General features: G+C 42.8%; 1 protein-coding gene across 1 annotated transcript in view; it reads left to right on the forward strand.

Moving 5' to 3' along the window:
* DENND5B (DENN domain containing 5B) overlaps nt 1-16,398 on the forward strand; it is a 151,184-nt gene that overhangs the window by 48,065 nt on the left and 86,721 nt on the right. The window contains exon 2 of the mRNA XM_040972237.1: nt 13,223-13,332. Coding sequence (XP_040828171.1) covers nt 13,223-13,332 — 110 coding nt within the window. The remainder of the gene's footprint in view (nt 1-13,222; nt 13,333-16,398) is intronic.

Genomic DNA, 16,398 nt, shown 5'->3' on the forward strand with positions numbered 1-16,398 from the left:
GCTCAAGTCCTCACCTTGCATGCACCAGGATCCCATATGGGCACTGGTTCTAATCCCAGTTCCCTTCCAGTTTTCTGCCTGTGTCCTGGGAAAACAGTTGAGGATGGCCCAAATCCTTGGGACCCTGCACCCGTATGGGAGACCCAGAAGAAGCTCCTGGCTTTGAATCAACACAGCTCCCGCCATTGAGGCCGCTTGGAGAGTGAATCAGCAGATGGAGACTCTTCCTTTTTGTCTCTCCTCCTCTGTATATACCTGACTTTCCAATAAAAGATAAAATAAATCTTAAAGTCTATATATATATACATATATATATGTATACATATATATATATATGTATGTATACAATCTACTATTTTTTATCCTAGGAGCCAGAACTTGGCTCTTAGAGATCTGCTGGTGGGAGTGTGTGAATGAGTGAAGGAATGAATTGAGTGGAAGAAGAGTGTAGCATGTATCAGAGTGACCAGTTGTTTGGGAGATGATGGCAACCTTCAGGGCGTGACTTGAAGTTCAGAATTCACAAAGTAAGTGAAAAAGAAAGCAAGTCTGAGTTGAGGAGAGATACTAGAAGTACGTGTTACAAAATGTGGAGACTGTTTTAATACGGCAGGAAAGAAGGTGTGGGAAGGGGAGAAACCTAGAACCTAAATCTAGACCTTGTTGTCAGTCACATGTGCCAGAAGGTACTTGTTTGTTTGCTTTCACTTTTTAAAAAATTATTTTTTTCTTGCCAGACGATGCTTGTAAGTGCTACTGCCAATTCCTGAGTTTGAATCTTTTCCGCAGGATTATTTTAGGGTTAAAGCAGCCATTCTTCAGGGAAGAACAAGGGCTAAACGAGCTGTGAGAAGGCTTTTCGGGAGAAGCTGGACCAAGTTTGGGGCACACTGCAGTGGAGGCTTTTGCTGCTGAAACAGCAGGTGGAGGGAGGTTCTTGGTGGGCAGTGAGAATACTGGTTACAAATCAGTTTGAATATTTCCCTTATGCTTTTCTGATGGAAATATGAAGTTTGTCTTTCCTATGCTGAATGAGGAAATCTTGCTCTCCTCTCCCCATTTTTATCCTTCTTTGTTTCATGTTTAATATTTTTTTTAAGGCAGAGACAGAAGGAGATCTTCCATCTACTGGTTTATTCCCCAAATGACTGCAGCACCCAGGCCTGGGCCAGGCTGAGGCCAGGAGCCAGGGACTCCGTGTGATTCCCAGGTGGCAGCAGGCACTTGAGTACTTGGGCTGTCATTCACTGCTTCCCAGGTGTATTAACAGGGAGAGCTAGATCGGAAGCAGAGCAGCTGGGACTTGAACTGGCATTCAGATATGGGATGCTTGCATGGCAACTGGTGGCTTAACCCAGTGTGCCATGATGCTGCCTCCCATGTTTATTTTTAAAACCTCAGAAACTGGCTGAAGTGCCATTCTTCCCCCATCAAAGTGGTGACTTTTCTCTCATTTTAAAAAAATACTGAATCTTTTGGAACCACAGTTTACTTTGCAAGTCACATCAGGCACTTGTTACCCACCCCATACGTGAAGCATGATTTCATGGGTTTGGGCAATTCCATACTGAAATCTTTACAAACCTTACCCATACTGGGGAGGGCCTAAAGGGTTTTGTATAAAAAGACACACTGTGGTGTGTAGAAACTTGTTAGAAACTTAGGCGATCATGTCTGCTCAGCAGATGTCATGTCAGCTGGGCCATCCAACTAATGCCAATAATTGTTGGAATAAGAATGTTTCTGTTTGGTTCTTACAGGTACATTTTTTCCTGGTGAATCTGATTACCGGTAATTTTTTCCCCCCAATTGTATCTGTTACAATATTTAGTAGACCAGAGTGCAGGGTTCAAGGGAATGTGTTACGTTGGTGAGACAAATGTAGCTCTTCCCCACCTTACTGTTTATATCTTTCCTTGGGAGAATTTTGCTGATTCTGACTAAGTAGGATTTGTGTTTTTTAATGAGGACAAAAAGAAGAAAGTATTCGTGTCTAAGTCCTTTGATAACCATACGGACACTAAACTTTATGACTTGTGTTTTTGGCTGCTTATGAGGTTTTTCGGGAGAGCTAATTGGCAGCAGAGGGAGGGTCTGTTTTAGCTCTGACCAGACAGCTGCTGCTTTGAGTGGGCAGCGGGCAGGATTCAGGTGGAGTCAGTCTTGAGAACTCTGGCTGTTTAAAGTTACCCCTCAGTCATAAATGTTTCAGTGCTGAATGGTTCTTTTTTGTTGTTGTTCTGGAAGGCGAGGCTGGCTCTGCTAACATCTCTGTGGCAGAGAAGGCCTTCTTTAGCAATAAGGATGACAAAATGCAACATGAGTTGTGACATTGGTATGCCTTCTCAGAAGGATGTTGGATGAGTGACTCTCATAGAATGAAGAGACCTAATAATAGTACTGATCGTTATTATAGTAATAAAATGGCTCAGAGAATCTGTGCTTTGCACCAGGATACTAGACTAGCATGAGGGCTCTTCAAAGAGCTGGCGGAAAATGTGCAGTATTGGATTGGCACTGTGGTTCAACGGATTTCACTGTGGCATTCCTTGCTGGAGCACTGGTTGAGTCCTGGCTGTTCTGCTTCCAGTCTAACTCTGTGTTAGGGTACCTGGGAGAGCCATAGAAGATGGTCTAAGTGTTTGTCCCTACCATGTCTTGGAGACCCAGATGGAGTTCCAGCCCTTTGGCTTCTGCCTGGGCAAGCACTGACCATGGTAGCCATTTGAGGAATGACACAGTGGATGGAAAATTGTTCTGAGTCTTAGAATACAAAAGTCCAATGAACCATGGATGTTTGAATGGGAGCGGGGGGGGGGGGCGGGCGGGTAGCTGTACATTATCTTTTAATTCTACTTCTCCAAGGCCTTTCTGAAGAGTGCTTCTATTCACCCAGCACTAGAACCCTGCTTCATGGCTATAATTATTTCAAGTTGCTGAAGTTTAGTTACCTACTTAGAATATTAAAGTTGCTGACTAAGCACTATTGACCACATAACCAACCCTTATTTGATTATTAGCCTGAAATTTATAAACCCATGTTTGCTGCCAGTTAGAATCTGCCAGTTTTAAGAATCTGTATTTTTCTGGTTTTGTGTTTTAGGAAGAGGTACTGTGGTAAACATGGGCTACCAGCAAGACTGTTTTCTTCTTCATTGTCAGAGAACTCCAGATCCTGGGGTTCCCTTCTCAGCTTGTTTTTTGTTTGTTTGTTTGTGGCTTTTTTTGGTGGTTGTTTTTTTTAAGATGTATTTATTTTTATTAGAAAGGCAGATCAGATTTACAAAGAGGAGAGACAGAAAAATCTTCTCTCTGCTGGTTTACCTTCCAGATGGCTATAATGGGTGGAGCTGAGCCAGTCCGAATCCAGGAACCAGGACCTATGTGGGTGCAGGGTCCCAAGGCTTTGGGCCATCCGCTACTGCCTTCCCAGGACACGAGCAGGGAGCTGGATAAAAGTGGAGTAGCCGGGAAACAAGCTGATTACCCATATGCGATCTAGGCGCTCGTGAGATGAGGGTTTAGGCCATTAAGCCATCGTGTTGGGCCCCCTATCCCCAGCTTGTTTTTCCAAGTGTCAGTGTGATCCCTGCTTGGTGGCAGGCTGTGCTCTGCCTGGTAGTGCCATTACACAATAAAGACTATGTCTGGTCTTTGGCCTGAACTTCTAAAATCATGGAAATTTTCTGGATGGTAGGAATTTTATGCTAACATGGTGACTAATGATTGGCCCCCAGATATCCCAGAGCGATCTCCAGAAGTAATAGGAGGGTTAGGATTTTGATTCAGCCTGGGCTCTGGGGCAGGGGTGAGGGTGGAGGCTGAGTTCAGTCATGTCCCAAGAGATTTGTTCAGTCAAGTCTTTGTCACGGCACTCTGCCAAGATCTCTAGATATTGAAATTCAGTGGAATGTCTCTGTTGGCGGACATGGGTGTGTGTGTGTTGGGGGGGAGGGAAGCTGTGGGCTGTGGAGGGGTGGTGTGGAGGGTGATGGGTATCCTGATCCCATAAGGAGATGCCACATCCCTGCCACTCCTTGCTTACCCTGTATGTCTCTTCAGTCGCCTGTTCCTTCTCAGAATCTTTGTAATGAAACTGTAACGTTTAATTTTCCTGAGTTTTCTGAGTTGCAGTAAATTGTTGGTCCTGAGGGCCTTTGGCCAGTGAATTAGTGTAGGAATCCCAGAAGTGTAACTGGTGTCTGAAGTGAGGGCAGTCTTATTGGGGACCATGCTCCCCACCCAACTTGCAGGGTCTGAGCCAGTGAGGGAATGGAACTGTATACAGAACCAAGGTGGGATTGAATGTATTGTGTGTGCTCTTGGAGTAAATTTCAGCAGTTGAGATGTAGTTAGAATTAGCTAAAATTAGTCTTGCTCTTTAATTTTGATGTAATAGAAAAAAAAATACTCAGAATCTCCTAAAAATTCCAGCCTTTCTGGACCATTCATCTAAGTCGTGATTAATGCCAACTTTTAAGGTGGCCAAGGTTGTTTTCTTTATTCTTGAATATTTCTCAGTAGGGCCAGTAGTTTTACGGAGCTGCCCTGGGGCAGTTGCTCTGGTCCCCACGAAGCCCAGCAGCCTGGAGCTGAACAGGGCCTGGCCTACATGCTCTGTGTTTCAGGGAACTCACAGGCACTTTGTGGCTGGGCAGTTGTGGTCTTGATTAGTATCTGGCTTCTGTGACATTCACTAAATCCGGGCACATGCTGCTGTGTGTGTGAGGCACCATACCCATCATGATATTCAACAGCGACAGGCAGTGTGGAAGATTCCCCAGGAGCAGACAGCATGATGCAGTCAGGGGTTAGTGCTGGAGCCGGAGGTCAGATCTCAGGCAAGCACAGTTATACAAAAATAGCTAAATGCCGTAATAACAACCCCAAAACCATCAGAGGCTGAAGACTGCTCGAAGTTTAATTCTCATTCACCTTTAGTGCAATGTAGACAAAGAGACACCACTTTGCAGAGGCATTCAGTGACCCCGTCTTACTTCATTTTGTGACCTCATCTCATTTCCGCTTGCATTTAGCTGATGGATGGCAGAGGCAGGACAGATTGTGTATTTTAATTTGGAGGTGACTTGTGTCACTGCTGCTGTCACTTTGCCTGGGTAAGTAGTCATTTGACCCCTACCCAGAAATAAGGTTGCTGAGAAGGAGGGAAGAGGGGTGGTGAGGGGTGCCCGAAGCTGCCTCTTCACGGCAGGGAATCCGCCAGGGTTGTACTTTGGTGCTTATCCATGAAATGTTGTTTGGGGCAGTTCCAAGGTTGCTAAGGAGGAAAGTCACAGCAGAAAGAATGAGAGGATGAGGGTTCAGGGTCATGAATAAAAGACTTGTACTGCTGAAGGAGATAAGTCACATTCCAGGAAGAGGAAGTGCAGCCTGAGCTCAGGGTCAGGTAGGCAGTCACTTCTCTGCCTTATAACCAGGAAGGAAGGGGAGGAGGGAGGGAGATGAGGGCATTGTCCTGTGCTGATAGCGTCCCAGCATTGGTCACTGTGCTGGCGCAGCATGGGCACTCTGTGCATGTTTCGTGTTATCTCCTGTCTGAAAACACAAACCACAAACCTTGCATTCTCCTCTAACATTATGCATGTCGCCAACTCTGCAGCAGGTCCTTCAACTCCCTGCCTCTTCTTGCTGACTTTGCAGTCTCACTTGGAACGACTCTGGGCAGGCTTTCACCCCTGCTGCTCCACGGAAGCTCCTCTTGTCCGGGTCACCGCTGGGTTCCGTGTAGTCACGTTCCTTTTTGTGAAACATTTTCTTCATTTTGCTTTCGTTCCATCAGTACTCTGGTTTTCCGCCCATCTCACAGGCTGCTTTCTGCCTTTGGCTGTTTTGCCAGTTCCTTATTCTTTCTCCCCATTCTGATTTCTTCTGTAAGTCCCCTACAGCTCTCACTCCTGCCTTCCTCTCTTCATCTGAGTCCTGGATTATCAGCTAGCCATCTATTTAATATTCACTCAGAATTTATTAATGTATGTTCAAAAATGTCACTCGGGTATTTATTTGTATGTGTTGCTTTGAGAGTGGAGAGAGAAACTGAGCTTTCATCTGCTGGTTCACCCCAGGTGCCCACAGGGGGCCTGAACTGAGGCCATTGCAAAACTTTTTTGAGCTCCAGCCAGGTCTCCCAGAGTAAGCAGAGGGAACAAAATGTTGAGATTTTTACTGAATCAGAGTTTCAGATTGGTATATAGTTATTATTTAACGTTTCAATTAGTGTGTTTTTCCAACAGAGGGGAAACAACCTGCCCTTGTCACCTCCCTGCTTCTGTTCCCTTAGCCTCTGCTGCTGCCCTCTTGCCTTCGTAAACTGCCAGTGTTCTCAGCTGCCAGGGTGATCTTCTTAAGCAAAGCTAAGTCATGTCCTTTCCCTGTTTAAAATTGTTCAGTTGCTCTCTTGGATACCTAGTGTTCAACGCCAGGTTCTCCCAGTGACCTGCCAGGGCCTGAATCTTCTGGCTGTTTGCTGCCTCTTTGGCCTCACCTTCCATCCATGGTGTTGCTCAGGTACAACGACCCACTGGTCTTCGTGCTCAGGCTCTGCCTCACCTGTTCAGGTCTGCCTGTTGGGTTCAGTACCAGTTGTCTCCCTGCCTAAAATCTTCTTTCTTGAGACAACCTCACTTGGACAGGTGTGGATCCAGGCTGCTTGCCTTGGGCGAGTCAGTTAGCTGTCTTTTTTTTTTTTTTTTTTTTCTTTTTTCCCCTTTAAGCTTTGGTTTCTTTGTTCTGTGAGGACAATAATGGGATCTGAGGATGGTGAAAGCAGCGAGTGTATGTGGAGCTGTCAGGATAGCACCTGTCTTAGAATACGTACCATGTAAATGCTGTGATGGTGACTGTTTCAACAGGTGTCTATTTAATAAAGTTAAATGTCACCTGTTCCGAGGTGACCCTCCATTTTAGCTGCCAGTCTGCCAGGTGGCCCTTCCCTTTCTAGTCGGTCTCACTCATCAGCTCCCACCACCTCCTGGGGCCCAGATCAGTTCGGGGTGGGCTCTGCGCGGACAGTCCCCACCCCACTATGTTTTTCCTTCTGCGCTCAGGTGGAGTGTTCAGTGTGGATTTCAAGGGCAGTATCCTGCTCCCCTGCTTCCCTTTTCCTCTTCCTGTCCTTTCTGGACACTATGGGAAGTATATGTTGGTATTTTATCTTCTCCTTTAGAGAGAAAAGGAGCAAGTCTCACCCATCCTGAGCCTGCACATTTCACAATGTTCACACATCTCTCTCTGCTTACAGACCTGTGGACAGCCTGTAGAAATCTATACCAGTGGCTTTGGCCTTGGGGTGGGGTCTTTACACCCAGTGCCAATTGAGAAACAGCTTGAAGCCACTGACAGGCCAAATCCCTTTCCCAGCATTGCAAGGGCAGTCGTGTTGTTGGCATTCTCACATCCTCTACAAACTTTGTAGCAGGTTCTTCCATACTGTGAAATACTGTCCTTCCATACTTCAAATACTTTCTGGGGGGTTGTGAAAGTTTTAGAGTTCAGTCCTTTCATAACTGTTCACATACATGTTGATGTCTTAAAATTATTCATGCTTTTTTAAAATTTTACATTATCTTTTAAAATTGTATGCTCTGAAATAAACTTTGAACTCTGAACTTTATGAGTCAGATTATAGCTTTGTCTGAAACATATTCACAAATTTTGCTGGAATTTTTCTGGGTTATCTAAATCATAGCTAACTGGACTTTGTAAATTTGGAGGCAAAGATGAAATAATCGAACAACTAAACGTATTGAAATGATAGATTGTATTGTGAGCATAACTGATCATACCGCACTCTCACATTTGTTTTCATGTTTCGTTTTTCTCTGATGTGACCAGAAGCTAAAAGAACTAAATGCAGGAATGGGAACTATCGGTAACTAATCCTAGTGATAATCTGCAGGTAGACCAGAGTGTCCTCTTTAACCCAGGCAAACAGATTACAGACTTGAGCGGGACTGAGCAGAGCTGGCAGCAGGACTGGTTCCCCGCTTGGCAGCTCATTTTGGTGAAGATGATCTTCAGTGAGGACTGTGAAGTGTGTGCTTGCTTCTCTAAATGGGATATTTGTGGTCATGGAAAACAGCCCCCACCTCCCGTTCTGCCTCTGATGAGTGGTGGTTATTTTTGTAAATGAGAGAGAGGAAGTGTCTCTGGTAGGTATTTTGTGAGTGAAGCATCCCTCTTGAAGTTTTTCACACTAGTTCCAGTTGTAACAGTTGCTTGCCATACAGATTGTGCAGCTGTCTGCTTTACATCCCCAGAGGAAGGGACTGGCTTGTGCCTGTCACGTCACCCTCAGCCAGAGACCTGACTCCACGGATGTGTGGTTGTTCTGAGGTCTGTTTTGAACCAGTGAACTCACAAAGTGGATGTCAGATTGTATTCCCGACTGTCCCCAGGCATCAATGATTTCAGGGTGGCCTTAGGTGCTTGTGACGAGTCATTCCCTCTGTTCCTACAGGTTAGGAGGTCTGTAGACACCTTCCCTAGCCCTGCGTGTTGCTGTTCCTGTTGGGGAGAGCATGGAAAAGCGCCCTACAGCCTTCCTTGGGGCGTGGGCTCTGATCATGTCAGGACCAAGACTCACTATGTTCTTGTCCTGGAATTATTCTGACCTTGGGGTCTGGGTAGAAGGTTGTCTGACATTGATGCGCTGTGTCACTTGTCATGTGTGTAAGGGAGAGAGACAGCAATGGAGGGACAGACATACTGCTTTCATCATTTGGCTCATTTCCCAAATGCCCGCAGTGGCTCAGGGGAGCCAAAGCTGGCATCCAGGAAATGACTGTGGATCTCCCCGCTGTGTGCCAGGTACGCTACCACCTGAGTCAGGAGCCGGAGCCAGAACCTGAGCACCTGCACACCAGTGTGAGGCAAAGGCATCCTGGCCAGAGCATAACAGCTAGGTCAAATGCTCGCCCCCATATGCTGCTGTTCAAACAACAAAGACCTGACATCTCTTTCTTTTTTTCTTTTCAAGATTTATTTTATTTTTATTGGAAAGTCAGATATACAGAGAAGAGGAGAGACAGAGAGGAAGATCTTCTGTCTGATGATTCACTCCCCAAATGGCTACAACAGCCGAAGCTGAGCCAGTCTGAAGCCAGGAGCCAGGAGCTTGTTTGGTGTCTCACGCAAGGTCCCAAGGCTTTGGGCTGTCCTTGACTGCCTTCCCAGGCCACAAGCAGAGAGCTAGGACCACTTGGACACGAACTTGTGCCTATATGGGATCCCAGTGCGTGCAAAGTGAGGACTTTAGCCACTAGCCTACCGCACCAGGCCCCTGACATCTCTTTAGAGTTGTGTAAAAGCAGACAACCAGGAGTTTCAACGCCCTTCAAAGCCTCTCAGATGAAGATTTGTAGTGTGTGTTTATTACTAACTGTGTCCTCAGTAGTAAACTTCTCTATATGAGGCCACACCTCATGGTTAGTAGTGCTCGAAAAGATTATTGTTTAAATGGGATCATAGGACAGAGCAGATTTCATGTTAAGTTTATATAGATTGATATAGAAAAGATTGATTATTTGAGTTTGGATATAATAACCCTTTCTTTAGATACCGGTAATGTCGTTTCTAAAATACATTTGTTTTTGTAGAGCACTACTCAGATTTACTAAGAATGTTGAAAAGATTATAGTTCCCCTTACTGTCCACCCCTTACACTTGTATGGTGCGTGAAGTCTGTGCACGGATCACATTTCTGTGGTGTTTACCTGCTGTCCTTTTTCTGTTAGAGGATCCCTGCCATTGGCTCTATCACACATGCATTCATTCTTTCGTTGGTTCATTTCAAAGCTGCTCTTGGCTGTTGGCAGTTTTGATGAATACTTGTCAGGTATGTGATAGGTTGTTCCTCTTGGAATCTGTCTGATGTTCTCCTAATGACCAGATCTGGTCATAGGATTATATGGTAAAATAGATACGGTATATATGGTTAATATGGTAAGAAACTGCCTGACTTAGGTGGCCATACCATTTCTTGCATTCTCACCAGCAGCGAATGGGAGTTCTGCCACCTCACGTCCTTGTCAGCATTTCGTATCATCAGTTTGTCAGACTTGAGCCACTATGATAGGTGTGCAGTGGCTGGGATATAATTTTAGGGGGGCGGAGGGAATAAGTTTAAAAGCCGGTCTTTTGTAGTGTTATCTATTTATTATTATCACACTCTGTTATACCTGACTATGGAGATACTGCTTTCTCTCCAGAGAAATTAGTGTTGAAAGAATATGTGTGCTTTTCCTTGTACAAATAACTTTACAGACGTTTAAGTGACATTTTGTTAAAATTAACTATTCTCTTTACTCTTATTACTAATAGCTAATAAGCTCTATCCCATTGATGTTAAGCTGTAGACTATTGATATTAATGTTTCACATTTAATTGCTTTTGTTTAATCTTTCATTCTCATTTTCCATTCTTTAAAGTCATTTTTGCTTTTTTTGTTTGTTTTGTTTCTTTGTTCATAAAGCTCTTCTTGTTTCTGTTACATTGTGTAGTTTTGTACCAATGGCTAGAAGCAGATCGTCATGGCAGGAGCCAAGATGCTGCAAATGCGACCTCAGGTAAAAGTTAAAAAACAGTGATGGGGTATTAGAAATTTTATCTTAATTCACCCCAATCCCATTGTAATAAATGTGTCTTTATTTGGTTTTGATTGGACACTTTGAATAGGTATTATTTTGTATTTTTGTTCTCTCATCTTCATCTTAATTTTCATAAAGACTTCATTTGCTTCAAACCTTGAAAAAATATCACCAGTTTTAAGCTCTCTTGGCAGATAGAACACTTTCCTTAGGAGAAAAAGCTTAATTGTGGCTTAAATTTAGCAGGTAGTCTTAACTTGAAGTTAAATCTGTATTTAGTCATAAAATGGATTATTAATACTGTGTAAGTTTATACTCCTTGTTTGTTTCAATTTTAACTTAAAAGATATTTAGATTTCTTGGGAATCCAGATTCTCAGATTTGGTCATTTTTCCCTGCAGGAGATTCTCAGTTACAGGTCCATAACCCTGCGTTCCAGTGAGAAGAGTGGGCTGTCTCCCAGAGCCCAGCCCTGAAAGGCATTTGTTTAGCTAGTTCTGTAGAGTCGTATCCACTCGTTTCTGAATGCCTAGTAGTGATGTCAGAAGGTCCCGAGAGTTGATTGCTCCCCTAATTTTCTTCAGCATGCTATTTGCCAAGACAGCTTTGTAGGATTAAGTAGCGGTGACTCTTCCTGTTGTCCCCCTTCTGGCAATCTAATGGAAGGTGGTGGTGGTGGTGGTGGTTCTGGTGACTTTCTTTTGTTAAGTTTTTTGTTTCTGTTTTGTGGGTTTTTTGGTGAATTCATTGTGTCTGGAGGTGATTTCCTTCTCTAGTTGATTCTATCTCAAGAGGGTGTGGTGTTCCCTGTTAACAGAATAATTCTCTTTCAAATAGCACTGTCATGACTTATGATTTGTCCTGTCCCTTTAATAACTTGATATGTAAATGAAAATAATGTTGCTATTTTAACCATACACAATGAGGAACTCATTAAAAGGTAAGTGTTGCCAGAAGTTGTGTCTAGGCCGTATGCTGTGTCCTGGGCTCCCACAGTTAGCAGAGGAACGTGGATGTTGTCATGTGGGGAGGAGGGGTCCTTCCTGGTCTGTGCCTTGCCTGCTGCTGTCCTGTCTCCGTAGCAGTCAGCAGCAGGTGCTTTTAGAAAATCAGGAGACAGTTTGTGTTTTGGTTTTTCTGGTGATGAGAGAAGCAATCTTTATTTTCTTCCTTATGAAGCAATAAATGAACATTGCTGGTGTTCACATGAAGCTCTGGTAGCTGCTTAAAGACACCATTCACCATGACATCATGAATTATGAGCCCTTGCCCTGCCCTTCAGCCACCTTGACTTGTTGGTCTACTGCTGCTGATACACCCTAAGATATAGATGTACTAAAATTATTAGGCTCTCTTTTAGGAAGCCTCTGATCATTTCAGGGGTGAAAATTTCTAGTTCTTAGAAGAGGCAAGTATGGGGTAGAAAGAAACAGAGTTGTAATTGATGCTTGCCAAAAATCCTAAGGAGAAAAATCATTAGCCATAGTCATAACCAAGGCAGTAGTTTACTTGCCTCAGTAATGTATTTAAATTATGTGCCCTTATTCCAAAAAGCTTCTGTGTATTTATATTGCAGTCTCCAGCAAGATTTTAGAGTGTGACTTTTCCCTCCTTCTGTGATCTGTTAAGTTTTGCACGTAGAAGTATTTTAGTATGTATCTTTACATCTCTTTTTTTTTTTTACCCAAAATGGAAACTGAGTCTAACAAGATGTCGAAGTATGACTCATAAGTCAGACTGCTTCACTGTATTATTAATTGTACAAATACAGGTGACATTTTCTTTAGCTGTAACAGTTGATGTTTTGCACTTCATTAAAGCCTTAAAATAGAAAAAAAAAAATAGGAGACAGAGAAATAGACATTCCAAGGTCTTCCTGTTCTAGCCCAAGTTTGTGATTTTGAAAAATTAAGATCTATCACTTAAACATTTTACAAAACCTAAAGTATTTAGTGATAACAGATATTTTTAGGAATTCAGGGGTCAAGGAGATAAAGAACTAATCTGACATCTGTTACTGAGTTTTCTTAAATATAATAGTATAGTTATTTCATGGTTCCAGAATTTTGACGGGTAATTAATTTGGTGTGAGGTGTTTAATAGTCTCATGTGCTTCTTCTGTTTTTCTGACACAGATACTCAGCAATGACATTTCTAATTTTGCTAGTTTTCTTACCTAACAGCCTTTGTGCGCTCACGTGTGTCAGCGGTTTTTGTGAAGGTTCAAGCAAAATTGCCACCTCTTGAGCATCAAGCATTATCTGTGTGTAAAATGAGATAATTACGAGACTGGGATCAACTCAAGTCAAGATGTTTCTTTAGTGAATTAAATATTTCCATATGAAGTTTCTTTGTTTTCTGAATAACTAAATGAGAACTATAAGTTAGTGACAATTAGATTAGTGTGTGTTGATTGTTTTTTTTTAAGTTGTCAGTTATCTATGATTTTAAAATCTGATCCTAAATTTTTAAATGTGGACCTCCTATTTCCAATTTTCATTTGTTCTTTAGGCATCTTACCACTCAGACTTGTTAGAGATTGATTTCAAGTAAGTATAGAACTATAACATGTTTTTCAAGAAGGGTTGTAGGAATTAATGAATCATTTTTTGTCATAGGTGAAAATTTTGACCAGAGTCCTTTGAGAAGAACGTTCAAGTCCAAAGTTCTGGCTCACTATCCTCAGAACATCGAGTGGAACCCTTTTGATCAGGATGCTGTGAACATGGTATGTATTCTCCCTTTGCCCTCTCCATTTTCACTGTAGCCTTTGAAAGTTTGTTGATGAAGATAGTGACTATATGTTGAATGTATCCATTATTTCACTTAATGTAAGCCTTTAAAAATTCTTGAAGAAATATACTCTCCACATTTTATAGATGTGGCAGCAGAAACTCAGAGAAAGTAGTTGCTCAGGGTTCCAGCAGCCATTAGGTCTGTATCACAAGCCACAGACTGTTTTATCTCCTTACTAATATGCTGCATTATGGGCTGGTTCTGAAATAACCAGAGCTGGGCCAGGCCAGGCTAAAGCCACGAGTCAAGAACTGCTGCTGCATCTCCCGTGTCGGTAAGAGGGACTCAGATCCTAAGCTGTCACCTGCTGCTTCACAAGCACATAGCAGGAAGCTGGATTGGAAGTATGGTCAGGACTTGGCCACAGGCATTTCAGTGTGATGTGTGAGTGTTCCAAGCAGCAGTTTAAGGTTGTATCACAACAGTCTCCCTCGAGTTTTCATACTTTAAAGAACATTGTGGGATGAGCTTGTAATTCATTATTTTCATAGATACCATAAAGATGAAGGAAACATAAATACATTTTTAGAATTTAGTAGAAATTTGTGAGGAATGTGAGTCAATGCAGCAAGTACTGGAAGTCTCCTTTAGAGATTCTTGGAAGTAAGGTAGGCATACCAGGGCCCAGCGCAATGGCTCAGTTGGCTAAATCCTCAGCTTGCAAGCGTTGAGGTCTCATATGGGTGCTGGTTCGTGTCCTGTCTGCTCCATTTCCCATCTAACTCCCTGTTTGTAGCCTGGGAAAGCAGTAGAGGATAGTCCAAAGCCTTGGGATTATGCACCCACAAGGGAGACCTGGAAGAAGCTCCTGGCTTTGGATTGGCTTGGCTCTGGCCGTTACGACCATTTGAGGAGTAAACTAGTGGATGGAAAATCTTTCTTCTTCATTTCTCCTTCTTTCTGTAAATCTGATTTCCCTTTCTAATAAAAATAAATAGATCTTTTTATTTTAAAAAAATTGAAAAAAAATATAAAGTAGGCATCCCAAGTGAGTCTCGTTTTAAGTCCTGGTTGCTCCATTTCTGATCCAGCTCCCTGCCAATGCATCTGAAAAGGCAGTGGAATGTGGCTCAAGTATTTGGATTCTTGTCACCCACCCGTGGGACTCACATTGAGTTCCTTGCTCCTGATTTTACCTTGGCCTAGCCCTAGTCATTGTGACCTTTCAAATAACTTAAAATAAATTTCAAATAAATTTTAAAATTCTTTTAAAAAAAACAATAGCTGAACATTTCAAGTTTTGTGTGATATGTATAAATTCGTGATTTGCTGTTTACTGTGAAGACCAGGTAGGGTAAAGTGGAATGATGAACAGAGTGAAGGTAAGAATGGCTACTCAGGAGCCCATCTGACAAAATTCAGAAGAAAAGGGGCCACGTACTTTTCGCAGCTACAGCAAGTGCTTGAACTTGATACGGATATCCCTACATTGCATTCTAAACTTGACATTAAAATGGAAGTAAGCCCTCATTTTAACCCGTGTTGAAGATCACGTTTCAGCAGGATCAGGAATGGAGATGTAATTCAACCATTTCTGGGGGAATCCACTTATTTCCTTAACATGGCAACTGAAGTATTTCACTGGCCTCTCCAGCTGAATGTTGCCTGAAATAGAATTTGTGATCCTTTCCCAAGGGTTGGTCTTTATCCAGTACAGTCCTTGAACATCCTCCCCTTCTCCTATGCAGACACCTTTACTTCTCTGTCCACATGCCCACTTTTGTGCAAAACACCAAGATCTCACACCTGGACTCCTAGGAACTGTCCAGCTCGTCTGTGCTCCTGCCCATTCCACTCACACGGAACTGCTGTTGTTACTCTTTGGGAGATTGTTGTACTTCTTCATGCAGTGAATTCTCGTTTATTTTGTAGATGTCATTTCAAACATAACTTCCTCAAAGAAGTACTCTCCAACTACCACCTTCTACTGTCTTCCCCACGTCACCTGGTCTCTAAGTTTTTGCAGCACCCTGTGCCTTTTGTAGCACTTATTCCAGTTGCAGTTAAATCATTGTGTAGTTAGTGATCGCTTCTGTGTCTCCTGGTATTATGTTAGTACTGTGAGAATAGAACCATTTCTCTTTATTGCTGTATTCCTGCCTTTGCACATAGCAGATGTTCAAATTGTTGAATAGCTGAAGAAATCTTTACCTGTTTGCAGTATACTTCCTTCCCCCAACCGTCTCGTTTCAGGGCCCGCATCCACAGGAAACCCATCTCTTATGTCAGAGTAATTAGCTAGGTACCCTCTCTTTTTTCTTCCTCCAATATCTGGAGTGCACACCACAGCATCCCTGTTCCCATCACTCAGAGCCTGTGTTGGTTTGTATGTTATTCTTTCTCACTAGACTGTGAGCTCTCTCAACGAAAGGGTTATTTTGTCCTTTGAGTTGCCAACATCTCATGTAATACATGAGTAAAGTAATATTCATTGAAGGAAAGAAGAAAAGCAAGCTGAAGAACTCTTGAGTTTTCTGAATAATTTTTCTCTTATTTGTGTAATGAGAGTCTGGCCACTTTCAAATATGAAGCAGGGTGTGGTCACTCAGACTACAGAGACACACTGATGGCTTAAGGAGCCTGCCTGGATCACCAGCAACCACTCTAATTTTTAGTATGGGTTTAGTAGATATTTTAGTTAATACCAATATTGTGGGGTAACAAGAGATTGTTGAAAATTATGGTAAACAAATCTTATTCGGTATCTCAGGCTTTCTGAGAGATAAAGTATGTTTTAGCTTTGCTGATCGTACGAGGTAGTTATTTAGCCTTGAAAAAGAAAAAAAGTTAAGACACTGCTTGGCCTTTCTGTATTGCATATCAGAATAGGTTCATGCCCTAGCTTCACTCCCTCTTCCTGCTTCCTATTAATGGACAGCCTGGGATGTAGTGGATCAGTGATAATAAGTTGGATTCTTGCCACGCACATGGGAGACCTGAATTGAGTTCCCACCTGCTAACCTTCGATTGGCCCAGCCTTAGCTTTGTGGGCATTTTG

Source organism: Ochotona curzoniae, unplaced genomic scaffold (assembly GCF_017591425.1).
Source record: "Ochotona curzoniae isolate NIBS_2020 unplaced genomic scaffold, NIBS_Ocur_1.0 contig_2235, whole genome shotgun sequence".
Classification (NCBI taxonomy): domain Eukaryota; kingdom Metazoa; phylum Chordata; class Mammalia; order Lagomorpha; family Ochotonidae; genus Ochotona; species Ochotona curzoniae.